Raw genomic sequence first — 25,503 nt, forward strand, 5'->3', positions numbered from 1 at the left:
CATCCAAATGTGGGCTCTATCTACATATATCACTCCAATTACATATAGCCACCAGGAGATGGTGCCAAGTACATGACACAGACTCAATGATGGCTCAAATGGCACAGAACAGAACTGAATGAGATTTTGTTACTCATGCCTGCATGCTTTATAGAGAGCATACCTTTAGTCATTGTTGTGTTTGCATGTGTAATTAGTTCTTATACACAATTATAATGTTTTAATTTGTATGGTGAGGCTTTTGAACACTTGGAGACTTTTTTGGTTAAACTCTTTTTATTGTTGCTTTTAAAAAACATTATGACAAAAACATGTACATGACATTTCAACAGAAATATTGCTTTGTGGTGTTTGCAACAAGACAAACAGACAGGAAAAAATTACAAGAAAATAAAATTAATATCAAATATAACATACTATAAATGTAATGATAATGTCCCATCCATCCATCCATCTTCAACCGCTTATCCGAAGTCGGGTCGCGGGGTAATGATAATGTAAATTATCAAAATAAATAAATTAAATAAACTAATATCACATTTTAGAAACAATACCTGTTCAAAGATACCTTCTTAACTGACAATAATAGTTAAAAAAAAAAAAGAAACTAAAAAACATGCAGTTTCTCTTGCGATCACCATTATCAGTAAGCCAGGGGTGAGGAAAAGGGGCACCAAGGTTCATGTGATTAAGGTAAAATTCATAAAATATTAATATTCAATTTAGCTGTTCCTTAAAGTATGATAAAAATGGTTGCCAAGTGCTAAAGAAATTCACTGTTGCTAAGCATAGTGAATAATCTTTTGCATCAAGACATGCACCCAGTGAGAGTATTGGGGAGGGCTTTTTCCAATTCAGCAGGATAAGCCTTAATTTAGGCAATTATCACGCAGAAGGTCTGAGCGTTTGATTCAGCAAAGACAAAGGAATGTTTAGGGGAGAAAAGCCAAATAAAGCCACTAAAGGACAAGGTTCAATAGTTAAATTAAATATATCAGAAAAAGACTTGAAAATAGCACCCCAAAAAGAGTTCAGTGCTTTGCAATGCCAAAAAGTATTAATTAAAGTGGCTGGTGCTTGATAACATCTGTCACATGCAGGATCTAGATCATGGTTAATTTGATATTTTTTGTCTTTGACCAATAGAGTTTGTGTAATAACTTAAACTGTATAAATGAATGATGGGCACAAATAGAGGAGGAATGTATACAACAAAGAGCCTTTGATCATTCCTTATCAGAAAAAAATATAATTAAGATCTGACTCATAATTCTTCAGTTTGGAAAGGTGCGGATGTTGACATAATGCCAGTTCTGAACCACCAGGCAAACGCATAGAGGGTATCAGTCATAGAGGGTAAAAAGGAAGGATTTTTTATAAATAGGAGGCAGGCCTGATGTTGCCTAAAAGCCAAAATGACACATTTTTCAAAGAATGTAATACCAAAGGGTTAGAAGAATGGTGAGAAAAACATACAAATGCATGCAGGGAGACATGCCTACAAAAGTCAAATTCCATGTCAACCCATGCAGCAAGAGTACCTAATGTGACTGGCTTCTATATAAAATACTGCCTAGTTTCTTAAGTTGCTGAAAAATAACTTTCTGAATTCTAACAAGGCCCTTATTCCAAATATAATCAAATACCAATTGAATTTAAGTCTTAAAGAGTGCTTTGTGGATAAATACTGGAATACTTTGAAATAAAAATAGAAACTTGGGAAGGACATTCATTTTATGGCATTAATTCTACCAGCAAGTGAAAGTGGGAGTGAGGTCCACCTGGCAAGTTCTTGCTTTGTATTTCTAAAAGAGGAATACAATTATGCTTGACATGTTTTCATGTCAAAATAACTCAAAGATATCAAACCCTGTTTGAGGCTAGTCTTCATATGGGAAAATTGTTGCCGGAAGAGATCTAGCCGTGGAACTCGTTCTTGTGCAAATTTTATTTGTAACCTGAAAAAAACGCTGAATTGGCATAAAATATTTAAAACCTGGGGAAGACATGCTACCGGATCCGTGATGAATAACACAATATTATCAGCATAAAGAGATGTTTTCTGTCCCCTTCCTTCTCTAAAAATACGCTTCACCCTATGATCTGTACGAAAAGAGATTGTAAGAGGCTCAATGGCAATGGCAAAGAAAAGGGCGGACAGGGGACATCCCTGCCTGGTGCCACGATAAAGAGGGAAATAATCAGAGTTTATGCCATTTGTTTTAACAGACGCCAAGGGAGATTAATATATAAGACAAAATTTTTTCACCAAACCCAATTTTTTTTAAAGTGTAGAATAAATATTCCCACTCGTTGCGGTCGAATGCCTTTTCCACATCAAGTGAGACCAGGACTTCTGGGGTATTCAAATCAGACGATGTGTAAATTATGTTCGTCAGCCTCCCTGATGTTAAAAAAACCCATTCTATTTTTCACAAAGCCTATTTGGTCTGAATTAATAATGTCTTGTATTACAGTTTCTAACCTTAAATAAAGGACTTTATCCAGAATCTTCACATCTACGATTAGGAGGGAAATTGGATGATAAGACCCACAGTCTGTAGGATCTTTATCACTTTTTAAAAGAAGAGAGATTGAGGCTTGACGCAGTGTAGGTGGAAGAGTACCATTATACAGTGATTCTTCAAAAACTTAAACAAGCAGTGGGGAGACCTGAGAAATAAACATTTTAGAGAACTCTACAGGGAATCCATCTGGACCTGGGGATTTTCCAGTCTGCATATGGGAAATAGCTTGCATAATTTCAGTTAAACTAATAGGTTCATTCCAGTTTGGCTTTTAATTCCTTATTGGTTTGAAGGATGTCTAAAATTATTTAAAAAATATATTTTTGATTAAACAAATATATATTTGAGGGAGTCTGATTGACACAAAGAAGAATAAAAAAGTTTAAATTGATTGTTAATTGCCTGAGGGTCTGATGTAATAATTCCTGCTGAGGTTTTGACTTTTGCAGTATGAAGTCTGTTGCAGAGCAAATGCTTTACATGGCTTGTCCCCGAACTCATATAAATGGTATCTTGATTTAAGCAAGAGCTACTCTGCATGGTTGGTGAAGATTATATTCTGCCTGTAAGAAAACTTTTCATTGTATAGCAATAGAGTCAGACAATTTGAATAGTTCTGGTCTTATTTAGCAATCTGCTCAGAGTTTACAGAGCTTTTCATTTTGCAACTTACTAATATAAGATGAACAAGAAATTATTATTTTAGAAGACTAAACATTTTCACATCTACAACATAATGACTTAAACATTTCCTATTGTTGAAGTTGATGCAACACAATGATGGCGCAATGCCAGATTCAGTAGAAGATCATGCGAGCATGATTGCTTCTCCAGCTTTCTCTAAGGGATACTCATCCACAGGAACTTTTCCTGCTGTCTCACAGTCTGTCATTCTTAAACTGATCGCTTTCCATGTAAATACACTTTCATTCATTCTAGTTTGTTTTATGCCAGAGTATTGGCTACTGAAATAATAGTTTTGCAACTCTAAACTTACCTTGTAAGCTAAACTAAAAATGTGTTTTTCTTTAGCGTGCTGACAGGTTTCTCACTCCATTACAGGGTCATTGTACTGGTAGGTGTTAAATCCTTAAAGATTACAGAGTAGAGAATTGATATATTATAACAGTGACAGGTTACCATGGCTACCATCTGTCTGTACAGTCTTTTCCTGTTCATTTTGCTTTATTTTAAGCCTGTAACTCCATTATGACATAACCCACCAGTCCAACGCCAAACTCTCTCCAACCACAGTCATTTCCGTGCTGATAAACTGATTTAATGAAGACTCCAGAGTACACAAATGGAAACTGGCTCTGAAATGCACGAGTCTTGGAGTTCTATTGCTAGTACATGGTGAAGAAAATCCCCTCATTCAAATCTTCACCAAGACACCAATAAAGCTGTAATCCTGGTCAGTTCTGTTACTGATCTATGCCATGTGGCTGGTGAGCCTCGTAATGGAAACCATGTGGATGTTTGGTCTGGCCAGGTATTATGTCTGATTTGTATCAATGCATTTGGAGTTGTATATTCTGCCATAGGAATAAACTAAATGCTTTGTTGCAGTGGAATGGATTATTGCAGTATTTTTGTGGCTGAAATCCAACTATGAATGCACCTTTATTATCAAATCGTCTTTTAAATGCTGCAAAATGTTGCATTTCTGTCTCCTGTATTTTCTTTCCGTTGTCAGGGCTTATGAGCCAATTTCTTGATACTTTAGTCCAATGTGGCATATGAGAATAATTTTCTCTGCTGGAATAGTAAACTAGAGCCAAAATTAGGCCAGTCAGTTCATGTCTGGCCAACCTATTTCTAAACTACCCATAAAGTGAGTGAAAACAGAAATGGGAAAATTGTTCATGGAAACTTGGCACTGTAAGGGACTTGCCCATCAAGGGCGTGTTTGATGGGAAAGATTTCACATATAATGAATTCTTCACTTTCATCAGCTATCTGATGTAACAATTTCCCGCCCTTTGGTTGCAGTAGCTCCAGATGAAAACTTGCATAAAATTATGAAAAATATATAAATATATACTTAAAACTTTCCCTAAGTTTAACCGTGAGTGGAAGTGATGCCCCCTTTTGTAGTTGGCACAACGTCCTTTTGGAGGAACCCCACCGTCTTTTGGAGATTCCAGCCCATTTTAAAGTTCTCCGGCCTACAGCTATACCTACTTGCCAGCGCATGCAGTGCAAAATGGAAAGGGACACCTGTTTACTGTCTGCTCAACACGAAATGCCATAACAGACACTTCCAGTGTAGACAGCATCACTGATTATAATGGGTTCTATTGCTTTTAATGAGACGCACCACTTGTGTCTGGTGTAGACAGGGTGTTAATCAGTGCACTGTCAGCTGTGCACCAGAATCAATACAGCCACATTTTTACACAATTATTAAGTAAGACATTCTTCCTTCCAAAAGGGGGTGTTAGGCAGAATGATTGGGACTGACAGCTTTTTTTTTTTTTACTATTAAAAGGCAAAATTTACTTTAATAATATCTTCCTTTTTTAAGTTATTGGTGAACTATCCCTTTAAATCTCACAATAATTTCATAATTAGGGGCAAGGAAAAGAAACTTTTCCAAAGTTCTTTCCATTATGTTTTTTTTTTCCTGAGGGTGTAAGTTTTCTCTTGATTCAGCATCAAAATATGTGTTGGATATGAGGCTGTTATAATAAATGTAATCTAAAGGCAATAAAATTGCCATTTTGGTAACAAATGCATTACATTGCCCAACTTGCCATGTTTACATAATTGTATGACAATTTATATTTCTCTATTTAGCTTGTTTTGTTGTGAGCTGACATGGGTTGTTACAATTGCCATGCCAGGACAGCTGCTTGCAACACTGTTTAAAATCATCCTAACACATGCAAGCTCAGCGCATCCTGTTTTTCTTTTTTTTTTTTGTTACCATGGTACAGGAAGTAAACTATGACAAATACCAACTGGTTGCTAAGGAAATAAAAATGTTGAACTCCCACTCCTTTTTGGAGGAAATAGTTGTATTCTTTCCAGCACTGCGCCACACAAACAATTACGCGTAATGATAATTATGTTTACTTGCTGTGGTATAAGAGTATCACACTTAAATCAGTCCCATGAAAATATAAAATTTCTGTATTTTTTCAAATCTTTGTTTTTATTCTCCTTTTTACTTTTGCAACTGTCAATGTTGCAATGCATGTTCAAGTTTTCTTTCAACATTGTCTTTAACATACTTTAGGGCTAAAACACAAACCCGTTCCAAAGAACGCTTGTAATTTACTCTAATTTAGATGGCTTTTTACTGACAAATGGGAGGCATGATACTCTCAAAATGAGTTTAAACAAACCTGTCTGAACCATCTCTCACCTTTTGATACATTTCCAAGACAAACACTTTTAGCTGTTGACGTGACGGTTGAAAGCATCTTACATAAGTAGGTGTATTAACTAGAACATCAAGACTGTGATGAATAAACCGATGATTACTTTGTTAACTGTCTGTAAAAAAAAATTAACTATAAACATTTGATGCTATAATTTATGTTCTATACTGTATATGTAAAAGGGAAAGTGAAGCTGTGTCTGCGCTACCATGCCTTTTAACCTTTCCACTTTTTTTAATCAATGACAGTGAATTGTTACATTCTACCTAACATCTCCATTTGTTTTCCATAGAAACTTAAATAAACTTAACTTAAAAATGTGTGCTGATGCCACGTCTACACTAATAAGTTTTAATTTAAAAACACATCTTTTTCACCAGTGTTTTGTCTGCCATCCATACTAAGACACTTTTCGCCAACTGAATAAATTTGAAATCGCATTCTTCGCATTGTAGTGGGGACTGAGTTATCTGAAAACGATGAATGATTTATTGTCATGTGAATCAGTCATGTGATTCATTGAACCCAAAACAATCAAGATGGCTGCCTATGTTGTAGCGGCGTTGTTGTGCCTGATTTTCACTTTGATATCATTGTTAAAGATACGTTACTTTGTACAACCTTCACATTGCATTGCAAGAGTTTCCATATGTTTCAGTGTGGATGAGCAACAATTGCAAAAATGTCTGATGGAAAACGGTGCTTGTCAGTAACTCGTCATAAACGGGCCGATATCAGGGTACTGGAACTTTCGGAACCAACATTCCGACTTCCTGTGTGATCATATTGAATGACATGAGGGTGAGTAAGAATGACAGAATTTTAATTTTTGTGTGAACTATCTCTTTAACATCAGTGGTTTATAAATGCAAATAGTAGTCCTAAGGTAAAGTTACAAAGAAAATGTCAGGCTGTCAATAAAACTGAAGTGTAAATTTGTGAAGTGCTTAACATTTACTGCATAAACTTGTGTTGATAGTGTCGATAGTTAAAGGCTGCACGCTGAGCGACACCCCAGTGGTTTTTAGTAATCTGTCAGTTCAAACTCAACCCACAACAGAGTAACCATGGCAACATCTTGTCCCACCTATTTGTCTGTATCCTCCTTGACTGATATAATCACATTGTATGTGCATGATGTAACAGTAAGGGGCCATAAATGGATCAAGCTGGCAAGGTCTATATACAATGAGTGTGTTTGCCTCCTCAGCTTTTATTCACTGACATTTTGTCTGTTTTCAGCCCACTAAAATACCAGATCACTACAATGAGCCACTTCTGGTCCCAGCCCTGCCTCTTTGAGCAATGATGACTGCTTACTGTTATTCCCCGAGCCATGATTACCAAATCAGAGACGTCTGTGTTTGTTTTCATTGCCAATCCTCTCAGCTCTCACTTCTGTACGCCCAGATACATCAAAATGACAATGAATTCAAAGACAACACTCACATAACTAAATTGTGATTATAACAAAAATAAGCTTGAACCATGCCAGTTTGCAAAGGCCAAATTACACTAAGCAGATAAATGTTTTGACTATGGATAATAAGCCAATCAATTCTGTTCAACAATAGAATCGTTATACACACTCTTGACTGAATTTATGCTATTTGTGATCTTAAAAACCTTTTGATCTGAAGGGATATGCTTAAATGGTTAATTGTAAATTAATTTTTCAATGCGGATGACCCGTTTTTCCCATCCACCAATTTTTTCAAAAAAGATTTCCAATCTCCACTCCTAATATTTCCTTTAATACTACTTATAATAATAATAAATACAATTAATGTAAAGTTTAATTTCCTCACAGTGATTTGGTCAAATCTGGGTAAAATTGACCATGATTTAACCATGTAATATTGTAGTAACAATGTTTTTTTGTTTGTTTGTAAGCTGTATTTTTAACCCTTAAACGCACGCATACCTTGGGCCTTCAGTGACCCATGACCTCATTTCATCCTGTACCTCATCCATTTTTAATTTATGTTTAGTTTATGTGTATCTTATGTTTTATGTGTAGCTCATTATGTATTTGAAAGCCAGTTGCATCTCATGAAATTTCAATATGAAAGTATTTTATTTTTAGTAAAGATTTTTCCTGATTGTTTTCTCTTTGATGTATGCAAAATAAAAAAATGCATTCTATTATTTTCTAATTGTCTTGAAACTATTTTGAAATTTGACACCATCTAGGCATTTTTAAATCTATTTGTGATAGCTATACGTGCTGGTCTCTAAAGACCCGAATATGTAATACTGTTTGGTGAAATTTCCAAGCATTTAAGGGTTAATGCAATTAACCATGGCTTTTCTACAGTAATGTGATGTTCATTTAGTAACCATGTTTATTTTAGTGGTTACTATGATTTTACTACAAAACACCATGGTGATACTATGGTTACAGTAGTAAAACTATGGTTAATAAGGGTAAGGGAAGGGGTAGGTTTAGGGGTAGGCGTTGGTGTAGGGTGTCTGGGACACTAAATAAACTGTACTGTATGTTAGATTTTAATTAGGGGTGTGAATAGTATCTGCCACTGTTTGCACTGTTATGGTGCATTCACATACAATGTGAATTGTATTGAATACAATTTTGCCTTCGCGAGTATTCCCCTTCTCTTCCGGAAAAGGACAGGAGGAGGGGCTTCTGCGACTTGGTTCATAGTAACGTACAACCAATAGCTGGAATCAAGTAGACGCTCATATTTTCAGAACTTACCAGGTAGTCCAACTTCCTCGCTCACTTTCCTCCAAGCGATGTCTTTTTTCGTCCGGTCTCTGTACATGTATGATGTTGTGTCATACAATTTCCGGGTGCCCACACATAGCTACAACAATTTTTCATTATTTTTCCAGATTTCTTCTGCTACAACGTCAGTACGTCAGTGACATCCGGAAAATCTCAATGCTAATAGGCTTTCGTGACAATGCGTCATTCAGATTTTTCACGTGTATGAAGCGAATGATGCGATTTTGCATGTTTGAGTCGTGCCATTCGCTTCATTCGCGCGAATTTGCGTCTATTCTCATCTTTGCATTGACTTTGTATGTAATCGCGCCGCGCTTCACGTTTTATGTGAACGCACCATTAGCCTCTGCCTTTTTTAAATATGTATGTAACCTAAGTAATGTATTAAAAAGTACTTTACTTAATTTAAAGTCAGTAACTGTTATCTGATTTCAAGAATTTAAAATGCAATGTGTTAAACTACTTTTGAAGTTATTTGACTACAGTTCCTTATTACAGTACTTTACAATTAGATTACACTCAACACTGTCTGTGAGAATGCCTAGAATGTGCAGAGCTGTAATCTAGGCAAATAAGGGCTACTTTGAAGAAACTGAAATATTTTATATATATATATATATATATATATATATATATATATATATATATATATATATATATATAATACTAATTTCAGAGTTCTAATGTCTTTTATTCTAAAATGTGGAAATTAGTTATGTGAAATAGGTGTGTCCAAACATTTGGCTTGTATTTTATTAGACAGAAAAGGGTTTCTCTTTCTTTCTCAGAACATAAACCTTCAAATTTAACTTGCCTTACAAATGTTAAAGCTTCATCCATTCACACTGTTTATAAATAAACAATTTCGGTCAGGTGGCCGGGTTCAGGTGCCTGTGCGTGCCCTGTGAAAGACAGCACTGTGGGCTCAGATAACATTGGTGATGGTAAGCTAAAAAGAATGGCAGCATGCTTTGCTGGATCTTCTGTCAACAGAGGGAGGAAATTAAGATAAGTGGAAAATTCTTTATGGTGAACCTCACAGCGTCTACAACATGGGGAAGAGTGCAGTTTACAGAACTGTGATTGTAGAGCACGACAGCCAGAATGCTGGCCGGCTAAAGATGAAAAAGTGGGTCGGTTGTTCATGGCAGTTAGCCTGCTGAGATGAAACAGTGGCCAGGCATGACTGGGTAAACATGGGTGGCATGACAGAGCCGGGAGCTTGCTGATGGATCCACTGGTAGAGCTGTCAAGATAGATCAAACACAAAACACATGACAGGACAGGGTCAAGGTTGCAACCACATACACACACTGTGGTACAAGACTCATTAATTTTAATTACAGGCTACATTGGGTATACATTCATATACAGTATACTGTACACTGAATATAAACAATATAAAATTACCACATTGGAACGGTTTACTATGAAGTTCTTAACATGGTGGCTCAGCAGTTGAGGCTCTGGGTTACTGACCAGAAGGTTGGTGGTTCAAGCCCCAGAACCACTAAGATGCCACTGTTGGGCCCTTGACCCTATCTGCTCCAGGGGTGCTGTATCATGGCTGACCCTGCACTCTGATATGTGAAAACAAATACATTTCACTGTATATATGCAAAAATGTATGTATAATGTGTGACCAAAATAAAGGCATCTATCTAGTTACTAAACAAATGTAGGGTATGCAAATTTGTGCAAAATGTCAGATTTCTTAGCTTCCATTGAAGGGCACAAGATTCTCATTAAACATTCTCAAAGCATGCTGGAATAACATGGATAATCAGGTTTAGCACAAACTTGGAGTTTGGAGTCCATGCCAGCTCAAATGCATGCTGTTATAAAAGCAAAAGGGGGGACACCATATAGGTTACTATGAAATTCATGTACATTTATTAATGAATCTTTTCACTCCAATTGTTATGCTGTTAATATAATTTGTTTGGGGAAATTATTTATTTATTTCTTATTTAAAATAATGAGAATTATCTGACATCTGGGTAAACTGGCATACAATTACATCATTATGCGCATGTGTGTGTGTCGTTCTGCATACAGTAATGATGTATTTTTCCGTAGATAAAAACATGGGCAGTTGCCATGGTTCATTTGATCGATCAAAGGGTTGGGCCTCTCAGGGGTTGGGCCTCTCAAAAAACATTTGATCTATCAAACACTGATGTCCTTTACCTTATGTAAACATGTATACAAATACGTCTAACATACAGTGCACACGCACATGATTGCCCCCCACACAGACAATCAAACACAATTCTATGACATGAACAGGGCTTTATATTGTTCATAATGAAAGGGTAAGTAGTAAACCAGCTTTTGCTCATGCAAACAATTGCCTTCCTAATCTAACCTAGTTACATTATCTTAGCATGATTACACAAACTGTCTGAAAGAAAACCAAGATATTTCTGTGACCGAAAGCTATACTGAAAAGCTATTAGACATGCAGTTACATTTTTACGTACAAAAAATTACTAAATACATTTACATAAAAAGAGAGAGAGAAAAAAGAAAAACAAGCAAAGTAGTGATGACGAGTGTGTCTTATGCTTTGACCACCAGGTTCCAGGTCATGTGACTGTTTGTATGCGTCACTGGTCATTTGTGAAAGGCAATCCCACAGAAATGTTTTTTGTACCAAAGGATGGGCCAGATCATATTTCTGTCCATCTCAAATAAGCACAGAATGAATCTTATGCACAGTGCAATCCTGATTAAAGCTATTTACACACAATGATGAGTCTCCACTGGCGCCTGTGTTTGCAGAACATTGTGCATGCTGATTAGAAGCCAAATCATTGTTGATATCTCTTCTGAAACCATAAAGAAGGCACGTGCGTGATTGCTATTGGTCTTATCTCAAGAAAAGAATTCTGCAAAGCAGCTCTCTATTTTTAAGCATTGCATGGCGATATTGAGATATTAAAGAGATCTTATTTGTGATTTTTCTTTCCTATGGGTAGTCCCCAACCAAGATGAATGTTGAGGGAATAATAAATTACACAAAAAATCTCTTAAAGTCACTTCTAATTAACGTGAAACGTGAAGTACAGTTGGGACAAAATCAAATTTAAGGAATAAGCCAATCTAAGTTACAGTGAGGCGTTTATAATGGAAGTGAATGGGGTCAATCTATAAACGTTAAAATACTGTTTCAAAAGTTTAGGCACAAGATGTAAACAATGTGTATTAACATGATATTAGTGTGATAAAGTCACTTAATAACATTTCCTGTGTAAAGTTAGTCCTATAGCCTGTTCAACAATTCGTTACTATGACAATGTAATGTCAGCAAGCCCAAAAATTACTGTAATAAAGGGTATATGTGTTAACATGATTTTAGTGTAATAAAATCACTTACTAACCTTTTCTGTGTGAAGTTAAAGCCAATTTTACAACTTAGTTACCATGACGATGTAACGTCAACAAACCCTATAACACTAAAACGGCTGTAAAAAAAAAATATTTAAACAACGTTACAGCTCAAATTATACATGAGTTTTAACAGGATAATTACTGTAAGTACTTGTACATGTCAGTGTTTAAACCCTCCATAAATTGGCCCAATTCACTTCCATTATATGCTACACTGTAACTTAGATTTGTCTTTTTTTTTTAAGAAAAGGAGGGACGAGTCAAAATAACATTTTGTGGTTATCAACATTATGCCACAAATGCTGTCAATTTAGCTTAATTTGTATTAAACCGGTAATATTCCTTTAAAATAAATTATTCAGAGTACCATTTTTGACAGGAATGAGGCTGTGAGGGACATATTACACGCTCTTAAATGACGTTTTGTTGTATAAAGCTGTACCAAAAATTAAAAATGGCGCAACTCTGAATAGGGTCTATAATATAACCGTACGCAAAACAGAAACAGGCGAACATTGTGTAAAAACGCGGTATTAAAGTGCACGTCTCGTGCACGCGCAGCGCTCTCGCGCTGCCTCTCTCTCTCTTTCCCTCTGCAGCATCGTGTGCAAACTATTTTCAAAATGCTATAAAAAAGACTGTACATAAGATGTGCTGCTCAATCTAAAGGCGTGGTTGCTTGCAGGTGGACCTCTACTGTTCTCCATCGCAACTCTTTACAAGCAAGACTTTTCATCTCCGAGGAACTAAAACAACGCAAACATGCCTAAATGCCCCAAGTGCGAAAAGGAAGTGTACTTTGGTAAGGAAACTTATGTGATAATATTTACACACAGGCTACATTTTTAAATGCATTAAAAAAAGAAAAGAAAAAAGAAAAGAAATTCACATTCAAAATACTATATATTGTTATACAATTGCTTTGGCTATAGTTTGATTTATAAAAAAGAAAAAGGAAATAAGGATGTAAAGTAGTTTTGGTCAATGATTTAGGAGTAACTAGGAAGAGTGCTGTTGAAACTTATTTCCTGTTTAAAACTTTTGCAAAGTAGCTGTTGTATGACTTGTGCAGACTTATATAAGTGTATCAGAGCAATATTACTACAGCAATATCATTGAAATACAGTATATTACTCCAAGTTTGTATAAAGAATGTACTTTTTTTTTTAAGAGTGTGCAGTGTGTTGGACTGCATGTGGTTGCAGGGCAGTTAAACTAAAATCTAAAATAGTTTTCAAAAAGTGAATATAAATATGCAGAATATGAATAATGTTACATTGTTATTTATAATTATAATAATAAAGAGAAAATAAAACAGATACATTAAATGACAGATATTAGTCAACACAGCCTAGACTAACAATGCAAATAATGGCCTTCTGATTTACATTGTAAAGTAACATTTTTGCATTGTTCATTTAGTCAGTCTATTTGAATATTCTTTACTGTACCATGAAGACAACCAGATGAGTCTTTAAAGAGCTCTAACACATATCCATCCAGCAAATAAATATTACAAGAAGAGAATAAGCGGGAAACAATATGGAAACGTATATATAATTGATAAGTCCCAGTGAAAGTACGTAAGACATTTATTGTTGCCATGTTCAAATGATGAAAAATCAGATATGTTTTGCACATTTCTCTTTTGTAAGTATCTAAACTGAGTCTTGACCCATGCACATTCATTTCCTTTGAGACTCAAGGACAGTCGCCCAAGTCTGGGATTTGGTTTTGTCCTTTCACATAAAATGACCATCCATCCGCGGTCTCGTTTTCCTTCCTTGCCGATTTACTTTAAATCTTAAACCAGAAGAAACATATATTCAGGTTGTTTTTTAGCAGGTTTCGGTCATCCATCATTGTAGGTGCATGTTTTTTACTCACTCTGGCTAGCTATGGATGTTTTGATAACACTTTATAATAAGGTTATGAAAATGTTGTTAATTGTATTAATTAAGAAGTTAATGCATTAATTAAAGCATTTACTAATCTAGTTAATTGTTATTTTAGACATATGTTAATTGTTAGTTCAAGTTACTGCATAATGCAAAAACTAATGTTATATACAACTTTTAATGTTTAAAATGCATTAATATATGTTGAAATGAACATTAATTAAGAATTAAAAAATAATTAATGTAAATGTATACAACCTAATTGTAAACTGTTACTGATGCATTTTCAGTTGATCTGTGTGTAGTTTAAAAAGTTTAGAGTCAAATTTGTATTTAAAGTTAAAAACCTAATTTAGTTTAGACAGATAGAGGTAACAAAACTGATTCACTCAGGGCATGTCTCTGCACCATCACCCATCTTACATTCCAGCAACAAGTTCTTAGTCTACATTTACAGTTCACTTCCAGTGCTTCTTTGAACCAGTAACCTCTCTGTCATGCAACATTTCTGCACGTGCCTGGTGGTACAGTACTCCTTTCCTCTCATGTATTTAATGTTCTGATGAAATCAATCCAACTACCGCAGCCTCTCAGGGATGAAGGAATGAGAAAAAAGTCCACTTGTCCTGCTTAAATAAAGGCGTATAAAAAGGCCAACCACATAAAGAATGTGGGAGTTTCATCATACAAATGCACAAATATGCTGTAATTCAAAAGCAGTCAATTAATTAAGTGCGACACAGAAAATGTATCTTAGAGGTTTAGAAACTGAGAGGTTTCCTTCCAACTGATCTAAATAAGCGATTTCCACCATTTGCTAATTTCCACCATTTTCTAACTTCAGTGACGTAGCCTCTTTCCAAAACACCACCCACTTAAATCATGTCAGTTAACCCAATGCCAGCAGGTTCTAAACAAGAAGAAAGCTTTTCTGATTGGCTAAAAAGAAATGGTGTACACCCGGCCCCTTTTGTGTTGGATAGGATTGTCACTGTCTATTTCATTGATATCTAGTAGGTAGTAAGGACATTTCATTGTGTGGAATGAAAAACAAACAAACAAACAAACAAAAAAACAGTACGAGTGCACTTTTTGGCCACTGTTTTCAAGGTTTATCTTATTTTTTAAGTCATAAAACATTTTCATAATTTATTCTTATCCCTCATATTGTCTTAAGACATTGCACCCTCCTTTTGCCTTCGGGTCATTTTTGACCCGTATTGAAAACCATTTACAGTAAACCCAAATGTTGTCATTATTGGAAAAATCAAGTTGTCTTTATTAAACATTAAACATTGGGCTTATTACCTAAATAGCCATGTTCTTTGAACTTGTTTTTCTTAAACATCCATAGACTTAGATTTTAAGTGTTAATAACTCTATTGTGGAGTATAAAATTGAAGCTACCCATAATGCCTTGCGCTTTAATTATTTATGTTTCCTTGTTTATTTAATGATTGACCTATAATCATTTATAATCTATTTAAGCTGTGTTATAGTGTGATCTAAATTTGAGTCCATTCAATTAGAATTATTAAGTAGAAACAACAACATTTATATAGCATATTTAAGGAAGGTCTACTTGCATCTAGTTACTGAAATAGTTAAGTTAATTCTGTATGATCACCATATTAAGTGAACTTAATTACACAAGTTTTAGAGATGCCATTACTCAATTCAATTGAGGGAACGAGTTTACTCAATGAACTGAGTAAATTCAACTTATTAGGCTTTCATTGTTCAAAATGCATAAATTCTTGATTAGTGTAACGACCAGAACCAATGACCCCAATTAAGTTTTATTGTGATACCAAATTATGTTACCCTTATATATAATGATAAGGGGAAAAAAATATATTGAATATTAATGGAGTAAAACCATTTAAAATGCATAAAGCCCATAATGTCCAGGAGCCGAAACTTAGTAATTGTAAGGGGTGTTACATTTCCGACATATGCTCTAAGAGGTTGACCTGTCACAACAGACTGAGCCAGCTAACCAATCAGAGCAGACAGAGCATTTCAGAAAGAGGGTGAAAAGAGGTGCTTTAGCAATCGACATTATGAGAAACATAATGTGTTTTTTTAATATTAAAGCATGTAAACCTATTGTAGTAGACCCACAAAATAAAAGTATGTACTTGTTAATGAGCATAATATGGGCTCTTGGCAAACATTGGCCAAGGATGTCTTAATCTATGTCTATTTCAATCACTTTTTATAGTATTTCTCCACTATATTACAACAACTTCTGATTAATTCTGCTTGTAGGAAATCAACAGTGTGTATTTTAGTACATTCCTTTTTCAAAAATGTATTTCTCTTGCCTTTTCCAGCAGTCAAAATGGGCCCACTTTGCACATCCATTCTAATAAATCCATTAATTCCCACAAATATCAAACCATTTGTTGTCACATTACTGGTGTTTAAGAAGGTGCCGTAATAGTTATTTCTGCAATCTAATGTTTTAGGAGAAAATTAGATCCAATAGGTCCTTTACTATTGGGGGGCCTTTAGCCTCATTGTACCCTATCATAATAAAAATCTAGGGGCTAAATTTGAGAAAAACAGAAATATTTTTAGATCCAATTTGATTCATAGATGTTCAAAAAAAAATGTAAAGCTGTAAAACATCCTGAAAGTCCAAAGGATGAGAAGTCACAATTGGGTCTTCCTATATTGGTCAAAATTGACCCATTAAGACAATGGAAGGAACAATTTGTTTAAATTTTTTATTTCTGTGAAACAACTATACACAAAAATGTTCCAAAAACGATTTGGAAACTAACTAATTCTTTACCTGTCCTTTTTTATTTTTATAATTTTTTTTTTATTTCATCTGACCTAAAAGTTACTTTCATTTATTAGTTTTTTCTATCTCCTTAAAACAAACAAATCTCCTTGCATGAGCAAGTAAGTGGCCGTTCACACCGAACGGGTCATTCCGTCTAAAAAGGCTAGAAGGAGCGCAAAGAATGGAACAGAACGCAGGTCTCTTGAGATGCATTTTTAAAAGTTATTTTTACCTTGACATGTACTCTTGTACAAGCTGCTGAAAAAACAGCAAGACATGCCACAATAGTCAAATACGTCCGTCTAATGCCACTAAAATAAATCTATAGAAAATGGATGGAAAAATGGGTTCAGTGTGAACGGCCCCTAACAGTGTCTCTTTTACTTTTGTGGAAAAAAGAGAAGGAGAAAAATGATAGGAGTATTTTAAATGCAGATTACAAATCTGTAAACTTTACACTCAGTCTAGAACATGTGATAAAGACCGGACTACCGTTAAGAGAGATTAGAATATGCTCTGTGTATCGGCCTGCTGTGGGAAGTAATTATTGCCTTAGGTGTGGCTCGGATAACCAAACCCATTCTTGGCAGGATTGCAAGGACTGTTGGTCCCGAACCCAGTCTAGTGAATTCCTTTCTGTCTTGTTTTTACTTTCAAAATGTTATTTATCACATGGACTGTTGATTCTGCACCCAGCTCTCCCAATTGGTCTGGATCATGTGTTCATAGTCCAGTACTAAACAAAAGAGCTTCCTGTGTAGTACACTATAGTGTGACATGAATAACAGACTCGACTGCGAGGCTTATTACAGCTGTTGTAGGCAATTATAGCAGCTCACATTAGTCCATAAAAATGGACATTGTGTTCTGTATATGCTATCCTTCAACACTCAGCATAAAGAATAAAGCATTACTTGGTGTCTGCAGACTTTACTAACACCTCATCATATTTTTAACATTTACTTCACACGATGGGAACTGTTATCAGCCCTTTGTGCATCCTTTAGTTTTTGCATGGCAGAAAGCTCAAAGGGGATTTAAGCAAATCTCTTTTGTTGTCTGGGAGCCATAAATCTGACATTTTTTTCAGCACGGTCATGCTTTCAGACTGTCTTTGGCGTCCAAGAGGTGTCGACACTTGCCCAAATGCTTTCTTGTAAAAAGGAACAAACGAGCACCTCCTGTATTTGGAGTCGCCCCAGCACGCATGACTTTGTCTCTTCTTCCCAGTTATTTTACCATGTTCATCATGAGGGTTGTTTGGAGGAAATCTTTCTGCTGAGGGCTGGAGATAAAGACTTCTTTATTGCCCTCTTTTATAAGGGAAGGGAGGAATAAATTTCTTTGGGAGTGTCCCAAGTGCAGCATCCACACCCACCCATGTTCTCGCTGTCATGACTTCATCCGCTTTGAGCGTAAAAAGAAATACTGATCTGACAAGACTTGCCTGTATTCTTGCAGTACACTGGACTGTAGACTGACACAATAAACCCAACATTAGAACAGTCGAGACATTTTTATTTAGCTTTAATTGAACTATATAATAGCTGTAAATAGGCTAATTTGCTCATATCTGGATGATATGACACACCTGTCTCCTTTACAAAAACAAATGTTAAGCTAATGTTAAGGTGAAAATTATGACACTTTTCCACTGCACATTACGATTTGACTACTCGCTTAACTTTTCTGAGTTTGCTTTTCCACTGCTGTTTATTGCTGCCTCAACGTGGGTGGGATTATAGGCTGATCATCATAGTTGTGCCGACTTTACTGCTGTGACATCATCTTAAACGTGACACGAAACAATAACACGACTGCTAGCTGTTAGCTACTAGCTAATTGTGCTGCATAAAGCAGTTGTTGCATTAAGTTATTTTTTTTTTTTACTTTTCCCTACACTGTTGGTGGGTCCGGTGGTAGCCGTGTGCAAGCAACAGCTGAGACACTTCCTGAAAGACTTTTTTGTTTTGCGTTGTTCGTTTGTCGCTAACGTCTGCTCCTCATTTATTGACAATGGCGTGGTTTTGCGCACAGCCATTTCTTTTTACAATCGAAAGTCGCGTGAACAAATGATACTTTAAAACTAGCGGGTCCCATGTCGAAAATCCAGTGACACTTGTAGTGACGATTCTCTCTGACCAATCAGTGATCTGCAGGGTTTTGACGTCACATTTAGTATCGGCTCGGCGTGGAACCTTGACCGAGGTGGTACTAAAAAAAGTACCAGGTACCATCCACATTGGAAAAAACCCCTAAATGTGTTCAGTCTAGTTGTATCGTGCAGTACAAATCCCCATCTCCCTAAAACTAAAACATTAACCTAAACCTAACCGATAGTGATCTAAAATCATATGAGATGTAGACACAAAACAGACATCCTTACCCTTAATCAACACTTGGATAGTGTCCAAATCAACACTTGGATAGTGTCCAAAACAACATACAACATGAAAACCAAATTTTTTGAAGCAACCACGTCATTTCATGTCACTTCTATGAAACGTTCTGCTTATGTATCAGCCTGTTAGCTTATAATTGGTTTCCATATTTGTCTGAATTAATGATGTTTTTTCATGTGTTTCAGCGGAGAGAGTATCATCGCTTGGCAAAGACTGGCATAGACCCTGTCTGAAGTGCGAGAAATGCAGCAAGACCCTGTCGCCTGGCTCACACGCAGAGGTAAGCTAATAACTTAACAAAATACACATGGACTGCCAATATTTAACTGGGACAAAGCAGAGATTAATTTATTAGGCAGAGTTAATGGAGTCCAGTTAATTTTTGGCATAATTTCGCATGACATTAACACTTCGGGGTTATGTTGTCAGAGTAGTTTGGTTTGGGGGTATGGCTTACATAATGGCCCTCATTCAGGTCCATTAATGTGTGGTGCATTGACTAATGTGTTTCACCTTGCAGCATGAGGGGAAGCCCTATTGTAACAACCCATGCTACGCTGCACTCTTTGGACCCAAAGGTGAGTCACCATTTTGCAATGCATCAAAGTCATGGATAAGGGCTGTATTTTACTACACTGTAAGATTATCCTTCTACTAGGTAAGGTATATGAAATGTGGGGTTTTTAATGGCTGCTGCCAATAGAGAACAGGCTGCCGATATTATGCTGATGATATGTTGTTTTGACATGATACAGTTTAATTAAATGTACATAAATAATTGCTGGAACACTTATTTACTAAACTTATCAATTGAAAGGTTGTCTATGTATTTTGAAAAGGCAATTTCTAGATGATGTTATTGGTGCTGATAAACACATTATGGACAAATATTGGCCAATTATTCAGTCTGGCTGATATATATTGGTTGATCACTATCCTCACATGATCTAATTCTCTGTCTTTCTCTTTCTCCAGGGTTTGGACGTGGTGGCGCTGAGAGCCACACATTCAAATAGACCATTTTAAAGGTAAGATCACTATATACACTGTACAACCGTAATACTGTATTAATATGTAATACTAGGTAAGACATCAACTAACTGTACTCTTCCATTTACAGGTTTACACCCTCTAAAAACATGTTTTCAGAGGCACGGATGCCACTATTTTTATCCACATATTGTTAAATCAAAGAACAAATTTACCAAGCCATGTCATGTTTTAGAAAATACTAATTTGTATAATCTGTTATAAAATGATGTGTCATTGGGGGTTGTTCAAAAACCCTTTTTTCAATTAAACTGAACATTATATACATTAAATGTATGTTTTAAACTACTTGTTTGTGTAAAGTCCTTTCTCAAATAATGTCCCACTAGTTTAAAACAAGGATGTAACCACATATTCAGGATTGGCTGGACCAAATGTAATTATTTATCATGCACAATCATACATATTGGGGGGAATTTGTCTCAGCCGCGTTTCCACTGTCTGGCGTGCTAGTGTGTGCCAGGTCTGGTTGCGTTCCCACTATCACTTCCGGGGCTTTATCGTGCCTCCTCTGGCTTTCTCTAAGCCAACAACTAACTGGGGATTGAGGTGGTGTCAATGTCAAAGGTGGAGTTTTGCCGAACTTGCCAGGTTGTGTATCCAGCGCAGGTTTGGGAGAAATAAAAAATTGCAGGCACAATACAAATACATTAAAATGTGAAATGGACAAAGTGGTGCCCAAAAAAAGAACTTTCCATGGATCAAGATCATGGAAAGTGCGCTGGGACATCGCCCCACTGTTAGGAGAGAGGCCACTTTGGACACCATGGCAGTTACAGTCAGTAAGTTGTCAATGCTAACTTATCTTGCTAGCTAGCTAATGTTTACAAACGATTTAAACTCGATGTTCTAGATAACATATCTCAGCTAGAGCTTCCCTCTGGCTTGTGAAAAGGGTGGGCGACGTTGGCACCAGGGTGGCGTGTTAAGGGCAGGTTTTAGGAAAATGTTGTGGGGATATTGGTCTGATGGTGGGAACGCAGATCGGTTTTGGTCTTGTGGTTTGAGCTCAGAGGCTATTGGTCCTGGCTTGCCAGTTGATAGCCCTGACACGCACTGGACCAAAGGTGGAAAAGCATCTATTGTGGTAACAGCCCTTGTTTGAAAACACATAATCACAGTAGTGTAATCAGTGCAATTTCCAGTTTGAGAAAAGACAAAGCCAACCGATGTTGAGCTTTGTCTAGAAAAGCTCATTTTCACTCACTCCAAAGCCATGGAACAGTCAGTCCAAGTTTATCTGACTTCAAATACCAGCATATACTTCTGAATCACTGTAGACAGCCAGGAAACAACCTGCCAAAGGGTTTAATTGTAACCATCGCTTCAAAGTGTCACAATAAATAATCAGGGCACATATTTAGAACATCCTTATATGGCAACATACAGAATAAACACATGCTAAGCTCAAACTCTGCATGCATTTCAAAGTGACTCAGCAGGGCGTGTTGCATAGATCACAGTGATCAGAGGCTTCCGCTCTGTGAGTGTTTGACTTGTGTGCACACACCCCTTAAACTCTTTCCCGCCACCCAACAAAGAATGGCTGCAGGCGGGTCAGAGGACAGCGGTTGCCATGGTAACAGACACAAACAAGACCCAACAGTGACTTGGCCAATCTTCCCCCTGTCTCTCTTTCATTTGCCACTGAACAAAGATCCTTTATCTTACTAAGATCTGGAGAGAGGGGGGGTGAGAATGAGAAAGGGTCATTTTGCTATTTCAAATATTTTTTCAGTGAAAGAAGTATTGAGCATACACAGGGAAATGTGCCTATTTTTATAGCAAAATAATCAAGATCATGCAGCAGTGCCTGTTCCACCCTGTCGCTCTTGCAGCCTTCTCATACAGGAAGGATATCTCTGTTTCAGTGGTATCCATAATTTTCTAGACAAAATAACAGAACTGATACTTTCAGCATATTATCATACTGACTTTACCACTAACTATTTTACCTGTGATAAACCTGAATCACCACGCTCATACAGAGAAACTATAAATCTATCTAAATGTGCATGGTCTATTCCTCTTGTTTAAAATGCTATAGGTCTCAAACTCTTGCACTCTTCACTCATCAGGTTTGCAACGGCAGCTCACTTTCCTTCAATGATTTTATAACAGGATATTTGTCAAGTTCCCCTCTGTGAAAGTGACATTAACTGGGCAAGTGGTACAATGCTACTCACCAAAGTGGATTATTTTATTTCCCCAAGAATAACACAGTAGTTTTATGTGTTTTTAAGATGCCCAGAGTCATTGAGTCATGGAATTTATATGAAGTTCTGGCCAGACGCATGGTACACGCCTTTGCCAGCACATTTTAGTTCATCCCCGCTGTTTTTAAAATGACGGCCTTACCACTGTACTGCTTATTTTCATTTAAGCTTCTCAAATGGACCTTTTGAAAGCGTTTTCCTATGAATGTCACATCAGGAGATACTGGGGAAATGAAAATTGTTGTAGTCAGTAACTATGAATCTAAAAACTGAAACGATTTAGACATTATTCTCCCTCTACTTGGACACTTGGTTGCTTGGACTTTTTATGGTGTTTATTAAGTTCAATAAATGAATAAAGCAATGAGTAAATGTTGATAGAATAATCAATTCATTTCATTTTAAAATGTAGACTTGGGTAAAGTAATGAAATCATCCAAAATGAGTTGAATACGGCATCAGAGGGATATTTAAAATATGGTTTTTGTGATGCACGCAATGGAACAAGGTGGTCGCTTTAGTGGCACAGGCAAAAAGGTCCTTACAATGCAAGTGAATGATGGCCAGACATTTGAAGCTCCAAAAATCACATAAATTCAGCATAAAAGTAATCTATAAGACTCTAGTGGTTAAATATGTCTTTAGAAGCAATAGGATAAGTGTGGGTGAGAAACAGATAAATATTTATATGTATCATATCACTTCAGAAGACATGGATTTAACCACTAGAGTTTTATGGATTACTTTTATGCTGAATTTATGTGATTTTTGAGCTTCAAATGTCTGGCCATCATTCACTTGCATTGTATGGACCTACAAAGCTGAAACATTCTTCTAAAAATCTTTTTGGGGGTGAACTATCCCTTTAAGTTAGCAAACTAATTAAAGGGTTCGAAAAAGTTTCATAACACTTGTGAGGATCACGAGAAAGAGCAACTCTTGTTTATGCAGTCAAATCTTAATCATCTACATAAATAACTCAAGCTATTAGATATTGTGTGTGATTTGTCTAGAGCTCTGAAATGTTGCAACCAAAGAAACAGTACTCCAAAAAGCAAGGAGTAAATTTTCCAAATAAATCTTTCAGATAAATAAAGTTATCAGAGAAAGTTCTATTCATAGCATACAACCCTGCCAGAATGTGACATTAGAGTGGAACAGTGGTCTGCTGTTGAATCTGGTCCTCGTTTTGTAATTGGCAGAACATAACTCTTGAATATTCTGTCCCTCAGTCTCTCTCTCCATCTCACTTTATTCTTTCTTTCTTTCTCTTTGTCCTCACAAATGGCAGAGCAAGGCTGCATGCTATCGGCTCTAATTAGCAGCACATTTCTGCAAACGTGTAATGGGTGTAGGAAGAGAGCTGATCTGAGCTAAGAGCACCTGTGAGGTGTGAGCGGCTCCACATCTATCTGATATGCTGCTGATTAGCAAACAAGCCTGACCTTCCTGTAGAGACCCTGAGGCTGGAAGTGAAGATATCTCACAAGTGCTATGTTGGAAAAGCATACTAGCATACAGTACTTCTCTAACTCTTACTATGACTGCAGTATAGGCTTATAGTAAGCAGGGGTTTGCTGCATTCTCAAAGTGAATTAAGAATGTCAATTCAATCTCTAAATTTGTAAAAAATATTTCAGGATCAATAAAAGTGAAGCTCAATCGACAGCATTTGTGGCATAATGTTTATTTCCACAAAAACTAATTTCAGCTTGAAAATGACTCTTTGCTACAATGTAAAGTAGTGAGTGTACAGCTTGTATAACAGTGTAAATTTGCTGTCCCCTCAAAATAACTCAACACACAGCCATTAATGTCTAAACCGCTGGCAACAAAAGTGAGTACACCCCTAAGTGAAAATATCCAAATTGGGCCCAATTAGCCATTTTCCCTCCCCGGTGTCATGTGACTACAAGGTCTGAGGTGTGAATGGGAAGCAGGTGTGTTAAATTTGGTGTCATCGCTCTCACACTCCCTCATACTGGTCACTGGAAGTTCAACATGGCACCTCATGGCAAAGAACTCTATGAGGATCTGAAAAAAAGAATTGTTTCTCTACATAAAGATGGCCTAGGCTATAAGAAGATTGCCAAGACCCTGACACTGAGCTTCAGCACGGTGGCCAAGACCATACAGCAGTTTAACAGGACAGGTTCCACTCAGAACAGGCCTCGCCATGGTCAACCAAAGAAGTTGAGTGCACATGCTCATCGTCATATCCAGAGGTTGTCTTTGGGAAATAGACGTATGAGTGCTGCCAGCATTGCTGCAGAGGTTGAAGGGGTGGGGGGTCAGCCTGTAAGTGCTCAGACCATACGCCGCACACTGCATCAAATTGGTCTGCATGGGTGTCATCCCAGAAGGAAGCCTCTTCTAAAGATGATGCACAAGAAAGCCCGCAAACAGTTTGCTGAAGACAAGCAGACTAAGGACATGGATTACTGGAACCATGTCCTGTGGTCTGATGAGACCAAGATAAATGTATTTGGTTCAGATGGTGTCAAGCGTACGTGGCAGCAACCAGGTGAGGAGTACAAAGACAAGTGTGTCTTGCCTACAGTCAAGCATGGTGGTGGGAGTGTCATGGTCTGGGGCTGCATGAGTGTTGCCGGCACTGGGGAGCTACAGTTCATTGAGGGAACCATGAATGCCAACATGTACTGTGACATACTGAAGCAGAGCATGATCCCCTCCCTTCGGAGACTAGGCCGCAGGGCAGTATTCCAGCATGATAACGACCCCAAACACACCTCCAAGACGACCACTGCCTTGCTAAAGAAGCTGAGGGTGAAGGTGATTGACTGGCCAAGCATGTCTCCAGACCTAAACCCTATTGAGCATCTGTGGGGCATCCTCAAACGGAAGGTGGAGAAGCACAAGTTCTCTAACATCCACCAGCTCCGTGATATCATCATGGAGGAGTGGAAGAGGACTCCAGTAGCAACCTGTGAAGCTCTTGTGAACTCAATGCCCAAGAGAGTTAAAGCAGTGCTGGAAAATAATGGTGGCCACACAAAATATTGACACTTTGGGCCCAATCTGGACATTTTCACTTAGGGGTGTACTCACTTTTGTTGCCAGCGGTTT

General features: G+C 37.0%; 1 protein-coding gene across 1 annotated transcript; it reads left to right on the forward strand.

The window, feature by feature from the left end:
• Window positions 1-12,645: 12,645 nt before the first annotated feature.
• crip1 (cysteine-rich protein 1) lies at window positions 12,646-20,488 on the forward strand. The gene is made up of 5 exons (XM_052145453.1): window positions 12,646-12,858; window positions 19,336-19,430; window positions 19,671-19,728; window positions 20,126-20,178; window positions 20,271-20,488. Exons 1-4 carry the CDS (start codon window positions 12,819-12,821, stop codon window positions 20,164-20,166), a joined length of 234 nt encoding a protein of 77 aa, XP_052001413.1. The 5' UTR covers window positions 12,646-12,818; the 3' UTR covers window positions 20,167-20,178; window positions 20,271-20,488.
• Window positions 20,489-25,503: the final 5,015 nt, after the last annotated feature.

Source organism: Xyrauchen texanus, chromosome 16, assembly GCF_025860055.1.
Source record: "Xyrauchen texanus isolate HMW12.3.18 chromosome 16, RBS_HiC_50CHRs, whole genome shotgun sequence".
In the NCBI taxonomy this organism is placed as follows: Eukaryota; Metazoa; Chordata; class Actinopteri; order Cypriniformes; family Catostomidae; genus Xyrauchen; species Xyrauchen texanus.

Coding starts and splice junctions, on each gene's coding strand:
- crip1 (XM_052145453.1), top strand. CDS start 12,819: ATGCCTAAATGCCCCAAGTGCGAAAAGGAAGTGTACTTTG. Junction 19,431..19,670: donor CGCCTGGCTCACACGCAGAG/GTAAGCTAATAA, acceptor TTCACCTTGCAG/CATGAGGGGAAGCCCTATTG. Junction 19,729..20,125: donor TGCACTCTTTGGACCCAAAG/GTGAGTCACCAT, acceptor CTCTTTCTCCAG/GGTTTGGACGTGGTGGCGCT.